Here is a 21,381-nt window from a genome sequence, read left to right as displayed (position 1 = left end):
TTCGTGTACTTCTTGTCTTTTCTCGGTCAGCACCGTAGGATCAGCACTGATCAGGTTGTCTGTCCGGTTGAAAAGAGGGGGGCGGGGTCAAATGCTTGTTGAGATGGGGGTGCACCATCGGGGGCACGACGAGACGAAGGGTTGCCCTGGCAACTGTAACCTAACGTAACGTCCGTTCATTTAAAACCCAACAGGTAGCTTGTCGTCCTGTCGAGGCAATAACAGAGACGTTGCTAGCTAGCTAATGTTGGAAAGAAATGTTCGTTATTTGTAATTAAACACAGACGGCTCACTTAGAATAAGCAGGACCCTCTTTTATAGAAAGAAGATGGATTTTGAGACGACGGAGACTGTACGCTCGACACCGAGTCGCCACGAGAAAAGTTTGGGGCTCCTCACCATGAAGTTTGTCAGTCTGCTTCAAGAAGCGAAGGATGGCGTCCTTGATTTGAAAGTGGTCAGTGAAACGGCAAGAGCAGGCTACTCGGTGGTGTTGTTTGTGGGGGGAATTTATCGGTGTTATTTAGTGCCACCTTGGGAACAAAGGGCTGTCAGTCACCAACGGGGCCAGTCAGGTGCATTGATTTGCCTAACAGGTGGACTAGCCGCCATTACCTCCTCGTTTGTGGGTTCACTAACACCTAGTCACAAGCAGTTAAGAGGCGAGCTGTTACGTTGACATTACTTGTTTACATGGATGTGTGTACCTAGCTAGCTAACGTTAACCGTTTGCGTCTTTAATGGCAATAAACTACTTTATACTGTTAACAGTTAGCTACATTAAAAGTGACTCTAGGGGTCCCAAAAAGGTTGTTTCGGATTATTGATTTCTCCTCTAAAGTAGACGAACAAAACGAACCTCAAGTCGTGAGGCAGTCCCGTTTAAATCAATTTTAATTATAATTGAGTAAGTTTATAGCTAACTGTTACGTGTATGATGGATCCTCTTTTAAATTAACCCAAATAAAAGTATCCTGTGGTAGGCACTTTTTTGGCGTCGTTGGTCAAAACATCCATAATCATTTTTCATCATATTGTAATTCAAGTAGTCTGAGAGAAAACTAGACTTCAGGCTTTAGATAACGACAAAGAGTGTGTGTGTGTGCGTGTATGTATGTATGTATGTATGTATGTGTATATATATCTATATATATATATGTATGTGTATATATATATATATATATATATATATATATATATATATATATATATATATACACACACACCACTACATTACACCATCTTTGTTAACAGGCACCAGTCTGAGCTGTCCAGCACAGTGGGTCCCAGTCTTTTTGGATCTTAACACCACAAAACAATCTTACTCTGACCCAGTGTCACCAGTTGCATATCTATGGGTTATTACAAGGGTAACCAATAAGTGATGCATCATTTAAAAAAAGGAAAAGAAGAAATGTTATAATTTTGTGTCTTTTTCTGATTTCCTATTGTTATGTTTCAGCTTTATTTTATGAGCCTCTGGGAGGTTCAGATCCCCCCACATTGGGAACCAGTAGTGTAGGACCATCTCCTTTTTAAGTCATCGTGCCAGTTAGAGCTGCTACGATTAGTCATTGACAGAAAATTAATTGGGAAATATTTAGATGATTGATTTATCATTTTTGAGTTTTGATTGCAGTATACATTCCTCTGAAGGTTTTGTTCCTACCATCTCGCAAATCAGTTTTCTTATGGCTGTCTTCTATCAGCTAACAGTCAGTGGGGACATTTTTTAACCCCTATCCCTTCAAACATCAAGGTTGTGATAGACTTTGTTGTACCATCTACCAGCTGACCTAAGTGTTTAGACTTGTGGATATATTTTTGCCAGACCTACCTGATGTGTTTTATACAAATATACCATCTTAGTAGTAGTAGTAGTTTTCCCTCCCCTCTTGCGCGCCAAAGCTGGCTAATGTTTACACCGTAGACCCTTTCCCTCCTCCTTCTTTCTCCTCTATTGTATAACTGTCCACTGCCAAGGGGTTTTATTTTCTGTTTGTGCAGCTTAATTTGCCAAATTTGGCTTTACTCAAGTCTTTCTTTTTTTTACCTCAAGAAATGTTGGCCACAGAAATTTTGAGTTTCCAGTTAAAGCCTGGCAAAAGTGTTTTGTAATGTATTTTGTCAACAAGAGTTCATATTAAGCTGCCACTCAGTAAGCCCTTTTATGGAAATATCTGTCTTAATTTACAGGCTGCAGACAGCTTGGCAGTGAAACAGAAGAGGAGGATTTACGACATCACCAACGTACTGGAAGGAGTGGGGTTAATTGAGAAGAAAAACAAGAACATAATCCAGTGGAGGTGTGGAAAAAAAACTATATATTTTAAAATAAGTGAAATATTTACTTTCCTATGAAAGGTAAAGGCCTTCAATATCTTTGAACTCTTGAATTGAGCCTCTAGCTCAACCAGTAAGAGCGTTCGCCCCATGTAGGCTGAGTCCTTTGCAGCAACCCGGGTTCGAGTCCGACCTGCGGCCCTTTGCTGCGTGTCATCCCCCATCTCTCTCCCACCTTTCCTGTCTATCCACTGTCACTATCAAATAAAGGGAAAAGCCCCCCAAAAATGATAATAATAATAATAATAATAAAAAATCGTATCACTTCCTTCCTATGCTGCTGTATATGAAAAGTAGCATCTTCTTTACTAACCTTAGGCTCAGCAGCTGATGAATTGACATGAGACATGTTTACGCTTTTAGCAGCCAAATCTAATTTTGACTAGGCTGTTAACGTGCCAAAATGGAGCAAAACATTACTAGTATACATTGTGTGTTCATACATCATGTTTTCCTCTCTGAAGATCTGTTATCTTCCTTGTGTCCAGGGGAGAGAACTCTGGCAGCCAAACTCAGGAGGTGCTGGAGCACGTGAAGGTTTTGAAGGCCCAAATCTCTGAGCTTGAGGCCCACGAGAAAGAGCTGGACAACCAGAAGACATGGCTAGAGGAGAACATCAAACACCTTAACCACCATCCCATCACCAGCACATATCCTTTTTTACGCTATTTAATATTAAATGGAAATGTTTAGCTTGTACCTATTTTAAGGTTGTTTGTTTTTGTTTTGTCCAATTCAGGTCAGTGCTTAGTGGATACACCACCATTTGTACAAAAAGCAACCTACTATTGGACTGAACAAATTAAGTGTTGTAAAGATTTACTACTGATGTTTCATGTTAGATGTCATTGATCTTGATTCTTTTTGTCTCTTTCTAAAGTTCGTAACTCTAGTCCTCCTGAGGCCCCATTTGTTAATTTCAGAGGAAACAAATCTATGCTATAAAGGGAGGATTATAAATACAATTGCTATTGTCAGTCTTTTGTGAAATCCCAGCCAGGCTAATCCTGACATACAATGCTCACAGTCTTGTTTTTCATGTTTATTGTCTCCATTTTCCTCCCATAAGTAATCCTGCTCCCGTTTCCTTAACACCTCTCCACTTATAAATTTGTCACACATGAAGACATCTGCAATGCCTTCAAAGGGGACACTGTGCTTGCTGTTGTGGCTCCAGCTGGGACTCAGCTGGAGGTTCCGCTACCTGAAACGGTTGGTCTCTTCTTACAAGATTGTTTGTTTGATTGGGATACATGGACTTTTTTTCTGTACCATGTTATCGTTAATAGTCACTAGACAGACAGGAATTCGTCATTTATTCCAACTACATATAGCCTTTTCTAAAAGCAGGCTAATGCGATAATACCCTCTTGTGGCATGTGAGGTCTAACTGGAAATAGAAAACAATAGTGCTAATAAGAGACAGGATATCAAATGGAGCTGAACTAAACTTGAGTGAGACACTCCAGAGGGGCTGTACTTCAGCTTAGATTCATAAACATCCTAGTCTAATTGACTGTTGTCCTCATCTGTGAAGAAATTAAACTTGCGGCCACTTGGGGGAAGCGGAGTGAGTTGTGAAGTACTCACACTCACTCACTCATATCATCACCTTTTCGTTTGATATGGCGCACATGTTAGCAAATGGTTGCCCATTTAAATCATCAGCAGATACAGAGTAGCATTAGCATTTATTTGGGGTCATGTTACTGCCCACCTGATGAATGTAAATCCAATATTCACTCTCTTTTAACTAATGTTTTTGGTCTCTTAACTCCTGAGGGAAATATCTGGCTCTTCAGCTGCTAAATGCTCCAGTATGTTCACCAGCTAGTCGCTAATGTTGTCCGTCTGCATTTTGGTGCTGAGCAGGTAGTAGTGGGGTTTTTGCACAGCTGCTTGTTGCAGCTAAAGTGTATGCGAAGAGAGTGGTGAAAGGGAACCAACAGTATAATTGTGGTCATAAAAACTAAAGAAAAATCTTAATGATGCTATAGGAAAACCTGCTATGTTGTGATCATTTTCTGTGGGTTCGTCACTAGAAGTGATCCCTTAACATACAAGTAGGCATGTGATCCATTGTAAATAAAATGATTGATTACATTGACTGTAACGACAATAAAAAAAGTATCTCTACATTGCTGCTCCTTAGGGCCAGAGTGGTCAGAAGTACCAGGTGAACATACGCAGCCACTCGGCTCCCATCCAGGTCATGCTCATCAACAGGGATTCAGACTCCACAATACCTGTGGTCTTCTCTGTGCCGCCCACTGACGACATCTGTCCAATTCCAACTCCACCCAGCACCCCCGCCAGCCTGCAGAGGTTCCCTCTCTCCACGTCCGTGTACTCCAACACTACCTCCTCTTACTGCAGCCAGGACTCTGTTGAATCAGACCACCAGATGGTGCTGCCAGAACATGAAGTGCTGACACCATCATCCACCCCTCCTGATGTGCAGATGGGTAAGCACAGGGACTTTGAGGATTTCAATGCTTATAAAGTTATTCTAGAAAAACGCCACGTGCAATTGTCACTGACTTTTAATGGCTTTTCTTAGGCTGCAGTGAGCAAATTTTGACAGAGAGATTTTTATATTTTGTGCAGAGACACATTTTACACATACAGTAGAAGCTTAATAACTGAAAGGAATACATGAATAAAGCCAGCCACAGGTTCAATAGCTTATAAAATTTAATAAAATATTGGTCAGAGTAAACCTTTTTTAGTTTAGTTAGTGTCTGAATATATAAAAAAAAAACAGGCTTCACATAAAATGAATCCCTTACACATTGAATAAGCAGTGGCCTATACGGAGAAGCTAGCTTTACAATAACCCCAAAGTACAGTCACACTGGCAGTTTCATTTTTCTTTCTTAAATCCTTCCGTCATGATCTGTCTGACATCCTCCACCACATAAGTCCAAAGTCGTTAGATTAAGTCCCTCCCACTTCTTTTGTCAGTTATCACTTTTGTTTTGTGTCCTATCATACAATAGTGTTGGATGTCCACAGAAATGCTGAGGGTAAAATGTTGTGCCTTCAATGATGGTAGACTAAATTGGCAGAGACACTTTTTCAAATCTCTGATGCATTAAAATACATTATTGTGTCTAATAACTGAAAGTATTGCATTGCTGAGCTGTCTTGTCAGGAAATCAAATCCTGATGACTAACGGTAAGCAAACGCTGCCATTATGAAACGAATCATGTGAATTTTGGTCTATCCGCTGACTCAGAAATATCAGATGTCAGCTTGTCCTGGCATGCAAGAACATGTCAGTCTTGCATCTTTAATACCACGTGATCGTAATATAACTGACACTGTGTCAGTCGTGATGGCTTACCTATCTTAAGCAAGTTTAAAGTTGAAGTTGATTTTCATAGTGCAGTTAAAATAAGCCCCAACCAATAAAAAAACTCTAAAATCTTATGTCGTAGAAAATGGTCGATAGTGAGACATGGACTAAAACCACAAGTGTTCTCATTTGAGTGACTATTTTATTTGCGTTACCAACATAACACAAGATAGTGTTTGGATACAAATATGACAGATATGGCAGCAAAGGCCAAAACATACTAATGGTGTTTAAACCCAGTGTTTTGAATGCCTAAATTCCTTCCTCTGTAAATCGGAATATACAGCATTTAAGAAAATGTAATGAGGGAGGGTTAAAACCTCTTGTGAATGTTCTGTCTAATTTCTTCTGTTTAAAATGATCTAGTTTGGCAGCTCATGAACGAGTAAAATGTCTATAAACCCTCCACAACAGCTCCAGTGGTAAGAAATAAACAACATTCTGAGGTAAAGAATTTAGAAAGGCCACGCAGTTCTCGCATATGGCAGTTGTGTAGAATCATTTATCCAGAATTTGAGGCTTTGCAGTCTGTGATTTGATCTTGGCGTGCTATCTACTTGCATAAACCATGAAAATGAACATGCAGATTTGCTGCACTGTAATAGGGGCTGTGGAAGACACGTGTACGTGGCACCTTGCATTGCCTTGTTTCCGCAAGCCAGACAGACAGACTGCATTTGCATCGACACACTTGCATCCACACAGAGCCAGGTAAAAATAACAAGATGGATAGACCGTGGAGAGGGTTATGTTTGGGACTATTTCTTGGCCAGGTGTAATGACTCGCTGGAGTATTTTTGCTTAGTTAAGCTACCAGCTGCTGGCTTCATATTTACTGGACAGGTATTAGTGTGGTATCAATCTTCTCATCTAACTCTTGGCATGACTCTTGGTTAATTACCGATTCATCTGTATATGAATCTCGCATGTAAAATAATATGCACCATATTTATAATATTTGATATTGCAAAAACATAAGAGAGGCTGAATAACTTGGATTTGTGATATTCTGCTAAATTACTTTTATTGTAATATAATGGTGTAAAGGGAAAACTTATATCTGTTATGGCTAACACGTAATGCTGCACTTATTATGCATTAGTTGCCAGTATATCGTTAGGAACTGTTCAGAAAAATACTTTTATGGTAACACTTTACAATAAGTGTACATTAATTAGAATTAGTTAATGCATTAATAAGCATTAACTAACCGTTAAGGGTTGAATAAATTGTGTAATAAACATTTATTAACAATGCTCATGTTAACTAAGGTATTAATTGATGAATTAGTTACCATTAGTTGAAGCCTTAACTAACTGTTAATCACAGTTAACTAAGGTCTCTATTTTACCATTACTTAATGCAGTAATAAGCCCTGACTAACTATTAAAAACAGTTAATTAAGGCGTATAGTATAGCATTAGTAAATGCAATAATAAACCTTGACTGACTTTTAATCACTGTTAACTAATGTGTCTATTTTACCATTAGTTAATGCAGTAACAAGCCTTGACTAACTGTTAATAACAGTTAACTAAGGTGTATATTTTAACATTAGGTTATGTAATAAAAAGCCTAAAGTGGAAATAAAAGCTACACACTTAGTTGATGTTGATGAAGGTTTTTCCTAATATTACTTGGTGGTTGATGAATATGTTTGATAGCACGTATGTCTTCAGGTTCACGGCCAAGCCAGTCATTATGAGAACTTTTTTTTTATTGTTTATTTACGGGTTATGGTTGTCCACATACCTTTGTTCACCATATTTGTCCATCCTCCAACGTATGACTTACTTTTGGTAGAGGGTGAGATCAGGGAAAATACTCCATAGTCCCCATGCAGAGGTTTGCTTCTTCCTTTGTCTTCATATAGACATTAACTTAAAGCCCAACCTATATAAATTATTGTGCATGCTATATAAGCATTACTTAACCTTAAATGATCACTTAATTAATGTGTAACAATAATGAATAATCACTGTAATCACTAAACAGTTATTAATGCTCTTTGGTAGAGTTATTGTAAAGTAGAGAACATATGCACCTTAACTAACACTTAATTAATGTGTAACAATACTGAATAAGCCTTAATAATGCATCAATAAACTGTTATTAATGCACTTTGGTAGACTTAATGTAAAGTAGAGAAAATATGCACCTTAACTAACACTTAATTAATGTATAACAATACTGAACAAGCCTTACTAAACCATAACAGTTATGAATGCTCTTTGATAGACTTATTGTAAAGTTAAGAACATATGCACCTTAACTTACACTTGATAAATGCATAAGAGTGCTGAATAAGCATTACTAAACAATGATTCATAGTTTATTAATACTCTTTGACTTAAACATTCACACAGCTTTTAAATTAGTGAAACATTGTCAATGTGAAATCAAATCTTCATGACAACCTTCTGTTATGCACACATATTCAAAATGTAAACAAGGTTTTCATTAGATTCTGAGTCAGTTCTCATCTTTCTTTCCACTGAGACTATAGCGAGAGCTGAGAGCTATAACAGTTTAAATCCTGTATGGAGATTACACTGGAAATTGTCCCACTCTCGTCATCTTCACTGTCATGTCTTCTGGATAGTTTTCCTCTCTTGAAACCTAACAAACCAAGTGGGATATAATAATTTCTTTTAAATGCATGCAAAAGTTACGGATGCAAGAATTGATTGTTCACTAGATCAACATCAAATCTTTACACATATTGTACAAATAACAAAACATGATAGGGCAGCCTTAAGGGTACACACTCTACCTAGTGAGTGGTGAGCTACCCTGACGATCATGATTATCCATTATCTAGATAGTGTCCAGAATATTAATGCATTGATGCATCTGATAGCCAGCAATCACAGGATTCAAATGTTTGTATAGATCACAGTATACTATGGACCATAAATAATCATTATCATAGTGTAGCCTCCCAGGCTGAAAGATGGTCTTCATGGTTGGATAGTTTAATCACTTTCTATGCAGAAATCAACCTAAATTAAAAGCCTAATAATATTAAAATGATTCTCCTTTGAACCTTCTGTCACATCCAATATACCTTAGTAATTGCATTTCTATCTCTCAAGTTACACGTTTCATGTAGCTAAACAGGCTCATTAGCCTGGTAATTAACTACTGCGGTCAAGCCAGCCGACACTCGGATCTCCGTGGTCAAATCAGCCGACACTAAATTTGTAATGCGCTCTTATAACGGTACGCGTGGTAAATGCATTCAAATGGCCCAGATCAAGTAGCGAAGTTAGGGAGATGATACACATTGGACTACTTCCAGTTTTCAAAATAAGGTGTTAATACAACGTACATTTAAAAACTAGATTAATGGATTATATTCACCTTAAGTAAAATATATGTAACCTGTGCCTGCCCTTTATACAAAACAAATAAGTAAATTGTGAAAGGAATGTATATTTTGAGTTTTACAAGAATACAACATTAACAAGGAATAATTCCAGACAATGATTTTTGTCAGGGGACACCTCTGACTGCACCCATATTTAAAATCAACTAATTAAAACGGTATAAATTTTGAGATTTTAGGAAGTAAAAGTCCCATATTTCTAGGGTAAAATTACGTCAAATTTGAAACTTAAGGTGCAATAAAAAGACTTTGGTCCATAGTTCCAGGTAATGACTGACATATTTGAGTAGAGGACGTCTTTGACAACACCCAAACTGAAAATCAAACAATATTACTGTATAATTTTGGAGATTTTTGTAAAACGAGTCATAATATGAAATTGGAGGTGCCATAAAAAGACTTTGGTCCATAGTTCCAGGTAATGACTGACATATTTGAGTAGAGGACATCATTTAATACTATCATACTGAAAATGAAACATTTTTACTGTATAAATATGGAGATTTCTGGAAGCAAAGTCCCATACTTGTGCTGTAAAATGAGTCATAATATCAAATTTGAGGTGCCATAAAAAGACTTTGGTCCATGCAATGACTGACATAGTTGAGTAGAGGACATCTTTGACTACACCCATACTGAAAATGAAACATTTTTACTGTATAATTTTGGAGATTATTGGCAGCAAAGTCCCATACTTGTGCTGTAAAACGAGTCAAAATATGAAATTTGAGGTGCCATAAAAAGACTTTGGTCCATAGTTCCAGGCAATGACTGATATATTTGAGTAGAGGACATCACTTAATACCATCATACTGAAAATCATACAATTTTACTGTATAAATATGGAGATTTTTGGAAGCAAAGTCCCATACTTGTGCTGTAAAACGAGTCAAAATATGAAATTTGAGGTGCCATAAAAAGACTTTGGTCCATAGTTCCAGGCAATGACTGATATATTTGAGTAGAGGACATCTTTGACTACACCCATACTGAAAATCAAACAATATTACTGTATAATTTTGGAGATTGTTGGAAGCAAAGTCCCATACTTGTGCTGTAAAACGAGTCAAAATATGAAATTTGAGGTGCCATAAAAAGACTTTGGTCCATAGTTCCAGGCAATGAATGACATAATTGAGACAGGAAATGTGGGACTAAAACCAAACCAAACATTTTTACTGCTTAAAATGATTTGCTACAGAACTTTGAGAAAATCATAACACTGATCCATAATTCAAGGAATAATATATTTGATTAAATGTCATCTCATTAGTTATGATACTCTGAACATTTTTATAAAAAATATTTATCTGAACTGCAATCTGCATATTTTTCTAGCATTATAGCCTTGGTTACCCGCATTTGCAAATATGAAAGCTGTTAATTGAAATAAATGAATACTGCTGTCTGTGAGTTCTGGTTTTATTTAAAGTTGACGAAAGGTACTACAACACTCTGTTGTAATATATTTGTCTCCAGATTAAATTATTTAACCTTCTAACAGTAAAAAATTTCAGATTTATACATTCCTTAGGCTACCATAAATATGGCAATTTTTGTGAGATTGCCTCAAGACCTTATGAAATCCTTCACAAAAGGCATTAGAAGATTCATTTTGACTAGGCTAATTTCTTTGAATTTTAAATGATTTATTGAACTTGGTCACACTGTTTTTGTTTACAGTCAAAAATATGGAGGGAATATTTATTCATATTTCAAATTGAAAGTACAAAGACAAAACGAAGCAAGATCAATTTTTCTTTTCAATCATTTTAATTCAAAATAGTATTATTTTACTATGTTACTAGGAAAAATCATGCCATAATTAAATGTGAAATGGAAATGAATGGGGAAAAAAAAAAAAAAAATCTTTTAGCCTTTCCCCTCTATAATTATATAATAATAATATAACCTTTTAGATTTCTATTTAATATTAAGCTTTTCATTTAGAAGTGACAGGTGTCAATTTAAATGAGGAGGTGTGGCCCAACGGCTGGTGGGAGGTTCTGAAACGACTTCCAGCTGACAGCGGTTGCTGTGAGTATTATTGGCCGCTGGTGGGCAAGCGATCCCGGCCACCGCCAGCTGGCTGTCACATAAGACTGGAGCTTCCAAGTCCGACAACATATCGGAGAAAATGTGCAATTGGCCATCAATTGTTGTAAAACTGCCCATATTCAAACTGTACACAGTTAATTTCTCACATCAAACAGTCTCAGTGGCAATGATGCCGAATCTCTAGATGAGCCGCAGCTGAGCCTCGTATGATTGAACCGCGCTTACAGTTAGATAAAGTTGTGGGGAAATGAGTAGGCCTAGGCTATTACAAATTTTTGAGTAGGCTAATACTCATTTCTGAGACTGTTTTATGCGAGAAATTAACTGTGAACAGTTTGAATATGGGCAGTTTTACAAAACTTTATTTATTCATTTATTTCAATTAACATCTTTGATATTTGCAAATGCGGATAACCAAGGCTATAATGCTAGAAAAATATGCAGATTGCAGTTCAGATAAAGATATTTTATAAAAATGTTCAGAGAATCACAACTAATGAGATGGCATTTAATCAAATATATCATTCCTTGAATTATGGATCAGTGTTATGATTTTCTCAAAGTTCTGTAGCAAATCATTTTAAGCAGTACAATTGTTTGGTTTGGGTTTAGTCCCACATTTCCTGTCTCAATTATGTCAGTCATTGCCAGGAACTATGGACCAAAGTCTTTTTATGGCACCTCAAATTTCATATTTTGACTCGTTTTACAACAGAAGTATGGGACTTTGCTGCCAAAACTGTCCAAAATTATACAGTAATATTGTTTGATTTTCAGTATGGGTGTAGTCAAAGATGTCCTCTACTCAAATATGTCAGTCATTGCCTGGAACTATGGACCAAAGTCTTTTTATGGCACCTCAAATTTCATATTTTGACTCGTTTTACAACAGAAGTATGGGACTTTGCTGCCAAAACTGTCCAAAATTATACAGTAATATTGTTTGATTTTCAGTATGGGTGTAGTCAAAGATGTCCTCTACTCAAATATGTCAGTCATTACCTGGAACTATGGACCAAAGTCTTTTTATGGCACCTCAAATTTCATATTTTGAATTGTTTTACAACAGAAGTATGGGACTTTGCTGCCAAAAATCTCCAAAATTATACAGTAAAAATGTTTCATTTTCAGTATGGGTGTAGTCAAAGATGTCCTCTACTCAAATATATCAGTCATTGCCTGGAACTATGGACCAAAGTCTTTTTATGGCACCTCAAATTTCATATTATGACTCGTTTTACAGCACAAGTATGGGACTTTGCTTCCAGAAATCTCCATATTTATACAGTAAAATTGTATGATTTTCAGTATGATAGTATTAAGTGATGTCCTCTACTCAAATATGTCAGTCATTACCTGGAACTATGGACCAAAGTATTTTTATTGCACCTTAAGTTTCAGATTTGACGTAATTTTACCCTAGAAATATGGGACTTTTACTTCCTAAAATCTCAAAATTTATAGCGTTTTATACCGTGCAGTCAGAGGTGTCCCCTGACAAAAATCATTGTCTGGAATTATTCCTTGTTAATGTTGTATTCTTGTAAAACTCAAAATATACATTCCTTTCACTATTTACTTATTTGTTTTGTGTAAAGGGCAGGCACACGTTACATATATTTTACTTAAGGTGAATATAATCCATTAATCTAGTTTTTAAATGTACGTTGTATTAACACCTTATTTTGAAAACTGGAAGTAGTCCAATGTGTATCATCTCCCTAACTTCGCTACTTGATCTGGGCCGTTTGAATGCATTTACCACGCGTACCGTTATAAGAGCGCATTACAAATTTAGTGTCGGCTGATTTGACCACGGAGATCCGAGTGTCGGCTGGCTTGACCGCAGTTAATTAACTGCAGGCTAAAATATGTTGACATGCTAGCTTTACTTGCACATACTCATCTCCAAGTTCGTAAAACTCTTAAACGGCATATCATAAAGTCACTGACAATACAAACGATATTAGAGTAAACACTGACAAACCTTGTTCATTTATTAGCCAGATGATAAACAAGATAAGCATACACCATTCTTTCTTTTGCAAAGTATCACCAGCACATGTTGCCCATGGCCTCAGCCCGCTTATACTACTTCCGGTTTCGATCTTTTCAAAATAAAAGCGCTAGCTAGCAAGTTAGCTAGCTTTAGGTAACCAAAATGACCCTGTTCTCTGGCAGATTTTTCTGCGATTAACTTATGTTAGAGCTAACATAACAGACACGCTAGCTCTAAGTGACCGACATATTAGTTCGTTTCACTCATTTAATAATTTATAGCAGTTTCCAGCGTTAGCGTTTTTATTTTGAAAAGATCGAAACCGGAAGTATATATTTGTTTCCACAAGCGGGCAAAGTGCGCAGCTCATACAAGCAAAACATTATAAAACGGTTTTATGTTTAACTTGTTTAGCACCTGGTTGATAAGGGGATAAGGTTGGTCATTGTTCCCTCTAATATTGTTTGTATTTTGAGTCACTTTATGATATGTTGTTTAAGAGTTTTTGGACTTGGAGATGAGTAAGTAAAGCTAGCATGTCAACATATTAGCCTGCAGTTAATATTACCAGGCTAATGAGCCTGTTTACATAAAAGGGTGTAACTTCAGAGATAGAAATGCAATTACTACTGTATATTGGATGTGATAGAAGGTTCAAAGGAGAATTTTATATTTAATTGAATATTTCATTATAATTAAAGTTGATTTCTGAAAAACAAGTGATAAGAATGGGAAGTAACACTAAATTTAAGCACTCAAAGGGTCATTTACAATAATATGTGTAAAAGGGGTTAAAATAAAAAAGATGGATATATTTAAACTAAAAGTATTTAGTTTTCGTTGTTTTCTCAGCTACAGTGGTTAGATGCCATGTGTTCAAGGCATGTTTGAAACTGCAAAGGAAAAATGAAGTCTTGATGAACCATTTAGTTAAAGAGAGCCAGACCATCTTTCAGCAGGGGAGGCTACACTATGATAATGATTATTTATGGTTCATAATATACTGTGATTTATATAAACAAACATGCAAATGCTGTGATTGCTGGCTGTCAGATGCATCAATGCATTAATATTCTGGACACAATCTAGATAATGGTTAATCAGGATCGTCAAGGTAGCTCACCACTCACTAGGTAGTGTGTGCCATAAAGGCTGCCCTATCAAGTTTTGTTGTAATTTGAGTGTACAATATGTGTAAAGATTTGACGGTGATATAGTTAACGATCAATCCTTGTATACAGTAGCTTTTGCATGCATTTGAAAGGAATTGATATATCCCAATATGAAGGTAAATATGGTGCAAAACGTGAGAGCTTGTAGAATACCATGTGAGAACTTGCAGAACAAAAAATCTGAACTTGTATGTTAAAATTTGCACTTTTAAAACAAAAATTTGCACTTGTAAAAAATATTCACACACGTGATCTGAATTTGAAGACACAAAAAGAAAAAAAACGAGCATGTAAAAAAAATCTGAACTTGCAAATTGAAATCGACAAATTGATATTTGCATGAACACAATGACAACTGCAAACTTGTAATGCAACATTTACTCGTGTACTTTTTTTTTCACAACCACAACTCCGTGATTACAACCTCTCGAATCTGTCACTGTAACTTCACATGTGTGCTCTCTCGCATCACAAAGTGGCAAATCTGCACCTCGACTTTTGCAACACTTCTTGCGATACATTTGGTGCAAAACTAATTTGTACCTGTGAACTTAGGCTGTGGATCTCTGAGCCAACAGTACGGGGAAAGGAGGGTTTTATATCACCAGATGAAGGACAACTCTGTACGGCTTATTTATGGAAGCTTGGTGGAATAGCAAGCTAGCGTTAGCTAACTAACCAACCAGCCTGCTTCTAAATAAATACCTTTTTATTATCTTAACACTTTTTAACAGTCAAACTGAAACACTGGCAGTGAGCTCCAGGTCCTGCAGCCGCAGACGGACCGTCATCAGTGGGGATCGACCAGCGTAGCAACATCGATATTATTGCCTTCGCTGCCGACCTCGACCTGCAGTCGGAGCTCCAGCGGGACACAGAGAGCCCCACCACACCCGGTAGCAGCGGCACATCCCCCCTGGAGCTTACTGCCAGTGTTGATGGAATAGCAAGCTAGCGTTAGCTAACTAACCAACCAGCCCGCTTCTAAATAAATACCTTTTAGTTATCTAAACACTTTTTAACAGTCAAACTGAAACACTAGCGGTGAGCTCCAGGTCCTGCAGCCGCAGATAGACCGTCATCAGCGGGTAACACGTGCCAAGTTCTGCATCTCTGCCGAGACTTGCATCCACAAGGGGAAATAATGATTTTATAAGGCAAATTTGCCATGTTCATCAATGATGATTATAATTTTAGAACGTTTATCATTATCATTTCCTTGCTACCTGGATGCAATTCTCAGCATGATTGCTGCTTCCCGCGAGGTGGATGTAGCCTAATTCTCAGCAGGTATGAGTGTTAAGGAACACTCATTCTGCAGAAATTATTGTTGCTGCCCATGTTTGGCAGTGATGCCAAATGTGGGCACAACATCAGCAAAGCAAGCTGTGGTCATGGCCGGAGGATGTGCTGCTGCTACCGGGTGCGGGGCTCTCCGTGTCCCGCTTGAGCTCCGACTGCAGGTCGAGGTCGGCAGCGAAGCTTTCTGGCAATAATAGCAATGTTGCTACGCTGGCCGATCCCCACTGGTGATGGTCAGTCTGCGGCTGCAGGACCTGGAGCTCACCGCCAGTGTTTCAGTTTGACTGTTAAAAAGTGTTAAGATAATTACAAGGTATTTATTTAGAAGTGGGCTGGTTGGTTGGTTAGTTAGCTAATGCTAGCTTGCTATTCCAACAAGCTTCCATGCTACATAGCTAAATAAACCAGACAGAGTTGTCCTTCACCTGGCGATAGAAACCCTCCTTTCTCCGTTCTGTTGGCTCAGAGATCCACAGCCTAAGTCCACAGGTACAAATTAGTTTGGCACCTAATGTATCGCAAGAAGTGTTGCAAAAGTCAAGGTGCAGAGTTGCCACTTTGTGATGCGAGAGAGTACATATGTGAAGTTGCAGTGACAGATTCGAGAGGTTGTAATCACTGAGTTGTGGTTGTGAAAAAAAAGTACATGAGTAAATGTTGCATTACAAGTTTGCAGTTGTCATTGTGTTCATGCAAATATCAATCTATACATTCATAATCCCACTTGGTTTGTTAGGTTTCGAGAGAGGGAAACTATCCAGAAGACATGACAGTGAAGATGACAAGAGTGGGAAAATATCCAGTGTAATCTCCATACAGGACTCAAACTGTTATAGTGCTGAGTCTTCAGTGGAAAGAAAGATGAGAACTGACTGAGTCAAACTCAGAATCAAATGAAAACCTTGTTTACATTTTGAATATGTGTGCATAACAGAAGGTTGTTATGATTTGATTTCACATGGACAATGTTTCACTAATGTTTAAAAGCTGTGTTAATGTTTAAGTCAGAGTACTAATAAACTGTGAATCATTGTTTAGTAATGATTATTCAGAACTGTTATGCATTTATCAAGTGTAAGTTAAGGTGCATATGTTCTCTACTTTACAATAAGTCTACCAAAGAGCATTAATAACTATTTAGTGATGGTTAGGTAAGGCTTATTCAGTATTGTTACATGTTAATTAAGTGTTAGTAAAGGTGCATATGTTCTCCACTTTACAATAAGTCTACCAGAGCATTAATTACTGTTTATTGATGGTTTATTAAGGCTTATTCAGTATTGTTACACATTAATTACGTGTTATTAAAGGTTCATATGTTCTCCACTTCACAATAAGTCAAAGAACATTAATAACTGTTTAGTTATGGTTTAGTAAGGCGTATTCAGTATTGTTACACATTAAGTGCTAGTTAAGGTGCATATGTTCTCTACAATAAGTCTACCAAAGAGCATTAATAACTGTTTAGTGATGGTTTAGTAAGGCTTATTCAGTATTGTTACACATTAAGTGCTAGTTAAGGTGCATATGTTCTCTACAATAAGTCTACCAAAGAGCATTAATAACTGTTTAGAAATGGTTTATTAAGGCTTATTCAGTATTGTTACACATTAATTAAGTGTTAGTTAAGGTGCATATGTTCTCTACTTTACAATAAGTCTACCAAAGGGCATTAATAATTGTTTATTGATGGTTAGGTAAGGCTTATTCAGTATTGTTACACATTAATTAAGTGACCATTTAAGGTAAGTAATGCTTATATAGCATGCTCAATCATTTATATAGGTTGGGCTTTAAGTTAATGTCTACATGAAGACAAAGGAAGAAGCAAACCTCTACATGGAGATTATGGAGTCTTTTCCCTGATCTCACCCTCTACCAAAAGTAAGTCATATGTTGGAGGATGAACAAATATAGTGGACAAAGGTATGTGGACAACCATAACCCGTAAATAAACAAAAAAAGTTTTCTCATTATGACATTGGCTGTGAACCTCAAGACATACATGCTATCAAACATCTTTATCAACCACCAAGTAATATTAGGAAATACCTTCATCAACATCAACTAAGGGTTTACTTAGATACTTCAGTTAGCTTTTATTTCCAGTTTAGGCTTTTTAGTACATTACCTAATCTTAAAATATACACCTTAGTTATCTGTTATTAACAGTTAGTCAAGGCTTATTATTGCATTTACTAATGCTATATTAGATACCTTAATTAACTGTTTTTAATAGGGCTTATTACTGCATTAACTAATGGTAAAATAGACACCTTAGTTAACTGTGATTAACAGTTAGTTAAGGCATCAACTAATGGTAAATAATGCATCAATTAATACCTTAGTTAACATGAGCATTGTTAATAAATGTTTATTACACAATTTATTCAACCCTTAATAACGGTTAGTTAATGCTTATTAATGCATTAACTAATGCTAATTAATGTTCACTTATTGTAAAGTGTTACCAATTTTACTTACTTATTTTCCATAGAAACACTCAAGTCCTTTCTGCATAGTGTTGCCCAGAACCCTTGTGGACTTGACAAGTCCAGAGGGTTCATGTGAACACCGCTGATTGTTGAGGTTGTCTCTTTCACAGTGCCTCACGTCCTCTTCCAATAATTCTACGTCCAGATAACTAAACCTGTAATGTTGCAGGTTTCATTTTCCACAAGGGGCTTTACTGTATAGCTAAGTATTGTTGTTGCACTTCTGATGCTCCCCTCAGAGTGTCACAGTCAGTCAGCAGCAGTGTTGGAGCAGCAGCAGATGGACCTGGCAGGCCCAGAGTTCCAGTCTGTACTGGATGTGAGCAGCCTGCTGAAGCTCAACGCTGCTGGATACCACATGAAGGACGACCGAGAGGGTAAGGCACAAGGATGTGAACACAGCTACACTGTTTACTCTGCAATTGCATCCAGCAGTGAAGCTCAGGGGCAATTTTATGTTTGTTTCACATTCGTTTCAGTTATGGTTCTGTAACTACTCTAAGATCTAAGCTTGCTTATTCAGCTATTTTATCCCAAGCTTCAGGACTTGGACTGGTGAGAGAAAATGACTGAATAATATACTGATGATTTTAATATACTCTATCCAACTTTGGTGGTTAGGAAGTATTGTTACATAGTGTTTTATGTAAAGCACTTTGAATTGCTGTGATCTGAAATGTGCTATATAAATAAAGCTGTCTTGCCCAAAACAGTGAATGTTTACTATACTGTTTTTAATTCTCTTGTAGGAGCTGTTGACCTGATTGATGAGCTAATGTCCAGTGATGGTAAGTATCTCAAAACCTTAACTAACTTTCTAAATGAATAATTGTGTCAACAAATGCAATTACAGTATATTTAAAAGGATAGTCAACAAAAAAGGTCTACAGCATGCTAGCAGCTTTGTGAGATTGTACTTAGGCAAAGCAGTGCTTTGAGCTAAACGCTAATGTCTTTATGCTAGGTGACATGCTCACAATGTTAACCTGCTGATGTTAAGCAGGTGTAATGTTTACCATGTTCAATTTACACATTTAGTTTAGTATGTTAGCATGCTAAATAAGCACTAAACAAAGTACTGTTGAGGTTGATAGGAATGTCATTAGTTTTGCAGGTATTTGATCATAAACCAAAATATTGGAATTAGAGCTTTGATCACCAAAGTCAGTTGAACCTCCTCTCAGCAACATAGATATCTTATTGATGCTCCTCTCTCGTCACACAGGAATAGACTATAGCTTCAACTTGGACGACAATGAGGGAGTGTGTGATCTGTTTGATGTGCAGATTCTCAATTACTGATGGCTGGCAGCGCCTCTACAATCTTTTCTCTCTCCAAGGATGCTTCAAAGATGCTTTTCCCATTTTTTTTTTTTTTTTTTTGGTTAAAATTGCACAGCTGATACTTAAACATACTATTGTCAACTTGAAAAACAACAACCTTTACACACATTTAGACTTCACCGCTGTGTGCCTACAACTTCAGTTGTGCCCACTTGCCCTCAGCCAACACAAAACAAAGTGCCTGGATATCTACAACATTCCAGAGAAATGAGTTGCCTTTAGTGGAAGAAAGCCAGGTCAAATCCTTCAGCCTCCTACTGCACTTTTGCATGGATCTGTTTTTTTTGTATTATTCCACATTCAGTGGAAACCCTGAGACTTGACAACTGCTTTACTTTCTGTTTATGAACAGTTGGGATTGTGAGAGTGTTTGCCTTTAGTTGATATTCAAAGTAACTTAACAATTCAGTATTGACTTCTTTCTAACATTTGATACGGGGTTTTTGATTTAGTTGTATGCAAGTTAGTAACTTTATGTACATGGAAAGCATATTGTGTGAAAACCTATCCAATTCCATAGTTATATTTGATAAAATGGCATATTGTATTTAATGAGTGAATGTTTTGGTTATGTTTTGTAGCCTTGTTCTCATGTGAAAATGCCATAAAGATTTATTTTCTAAATTATTGTGACACTGCCATTTTAGGCCTCTAATTGTTTTAAATTTTTTTTAAAGTGTTGTATAATTAGTCTTATATTTGAATAACAGTTTTTATTTAATTTAACCAAATATTATTCTTGGTTGTAGTTTGTTGAAAGTGAAGCTGGTTGATGGCCTAATTGTGATAAGAAGTGAATGAGCCAGATTTCTGATGTGAAATATCAGATGTTAAGGGGCAGTTTTCTTTTGAGTACAAGAAGTCATGTTATTTGAGACATTTTATTTGCACATTTTTGAAAGTTTTCAATAAATGGATTTAATCTCAATTTACAAACCTTTCTTTTCTGACAAATATAAAATAAGAGAAGGAAAACCACCTCACATTATTTCAACTTTCTTTGTTTGTTTGGGTGTTGCTGAGGTCTTAAACCATACAAAGGCTTTTTTTTAATCCCACATTATCTCACAATCTGATCCCCAGGTTGAAATTCTTCTTGGCTGAGGGAAATGTTTTGTTTCGTTAGCAGATGGCAAACCTCAGTCAGATGGATTCCACATGAGAGCACACAGGCCAGAGCATGACCTGCAGCATCACTTGATTTGTAACAGCTGGGATACAGGAAGACAACTAAGAAAAACTTTCTAATCATATTTCTGAAGAATTTATGAAATTAGCTTTCAGTTAACGCTCAATGTGTTTACAAGATGACAAACCACAGCATGCATGTGTCTAACAGGAAAAATAACAGAAAGGCAAACTATTTGAAGTTACGTTTTGAGTGGATGGCGATTGCGAGACGCCGAAATGGATGCCAATAAGATTCTGAATGGAAAGTTTACTTTTAAAAAGTTGCCAAATGGTTTAATTAACAAGACCAAAGTGATGTGTATGTTTTGTTGTTGTGAACTGAGCTATCATCGCAGCACGTCCAGTCTGAAATACCACTTGATGGCCAAGCACACAGCTGATGCGAATTCTCCGCCCCCTCGTCAAAGCCAGGCGACAATGGATGACTTCAGACAGAAGCACATGGATACCACAACTAAGAACAAACTTACTGCAGCCATAGCTAAATGGGTGGCTACTGCATGTAGGTCTGTTAACGTTGTAGAGGACGAGGGTCGAGCCACTTTTCCATGTTGATAAGAGCGTTAAAATGAGAAAAAATAATGGGACAAAAAGAAATCAAGGGACATTTAGAATAAATAAAAATGTGCGATTAATTGCGAGTTAACTATGACATTAATGCGATTAATTGCAATTCAATATTTTAATCGTTTGACAGCACTAATTTAAACTATTTTTTTGCTGTTTGTCT

At 36.9% G+C, this 21,381-nt stretch overlaps 1 protein-coding gene across 2 annotated transcripts; it reads left to right on the top strand.

Moving 5' to 3' along the window:
- The first annotated feature begins 95 nt into the window (after positions 1 to 95).
- e2f5 (E2F transcription factor 5) lies at positions 96 to 19,834 on the top strand. Of its 2 annotated transcripts, XM_028592685.1 has the most exons (9): positions 96 to 457; positions 2,197 to 2,306; positions 2,832 to 2,993; positions 3,447 to 3,555; positions 4,496 to 4,808; positions 6,308 to 6,413; positions 18,356 to 18,493; positions 18,866 to 18,904; positions 19,342 to 19,394. In XM_028592685.1, exons 1-8 carry the CDS (start codon positions 329 to 331, stop codon positions 18,873 to 18,875), a joined length of 1,077 nt encoding a protein of 358 aa, XP_028448486.1. In that variant the 5' UTR covers positions 96 to 328; the 3' UTR covers positions 18,876 to 18,904; positions 19,342 to 19,394. The 2 variants fall into 2 exon arrangements, with proteins under 2 accessions (XP_028448486.1, XP_028448485.1); XM_028592684.1 differs by lacking the exon at positions 6,308 to 6,413 and having other exon boundaries at positions 98 to 457; positions 19,342 to 19,834.
- Positions 19,835 to 21,381: the final 1,547 nt, after the last annotated feature.

The sequence above is a fragment of the Perca flavescens genome, chromosome 12 (genome assembly GCF_004354835.1).
Source record: "Perca flavescens isolate YP-PL-M2 chromosome 12, PFLA_1.0, whole genome shotgun sequence".
NCBI classification, from domain to species: Eukaryota; Metazoa; Chordata; class Actinopteri; order Perciformes; family Percidae; genus Perca; species Perca flavescens.
Note: the sequence above shows the minus strand (reverse complement) of the source record. Positions and strands in the feature narration are given on the sequence as shown.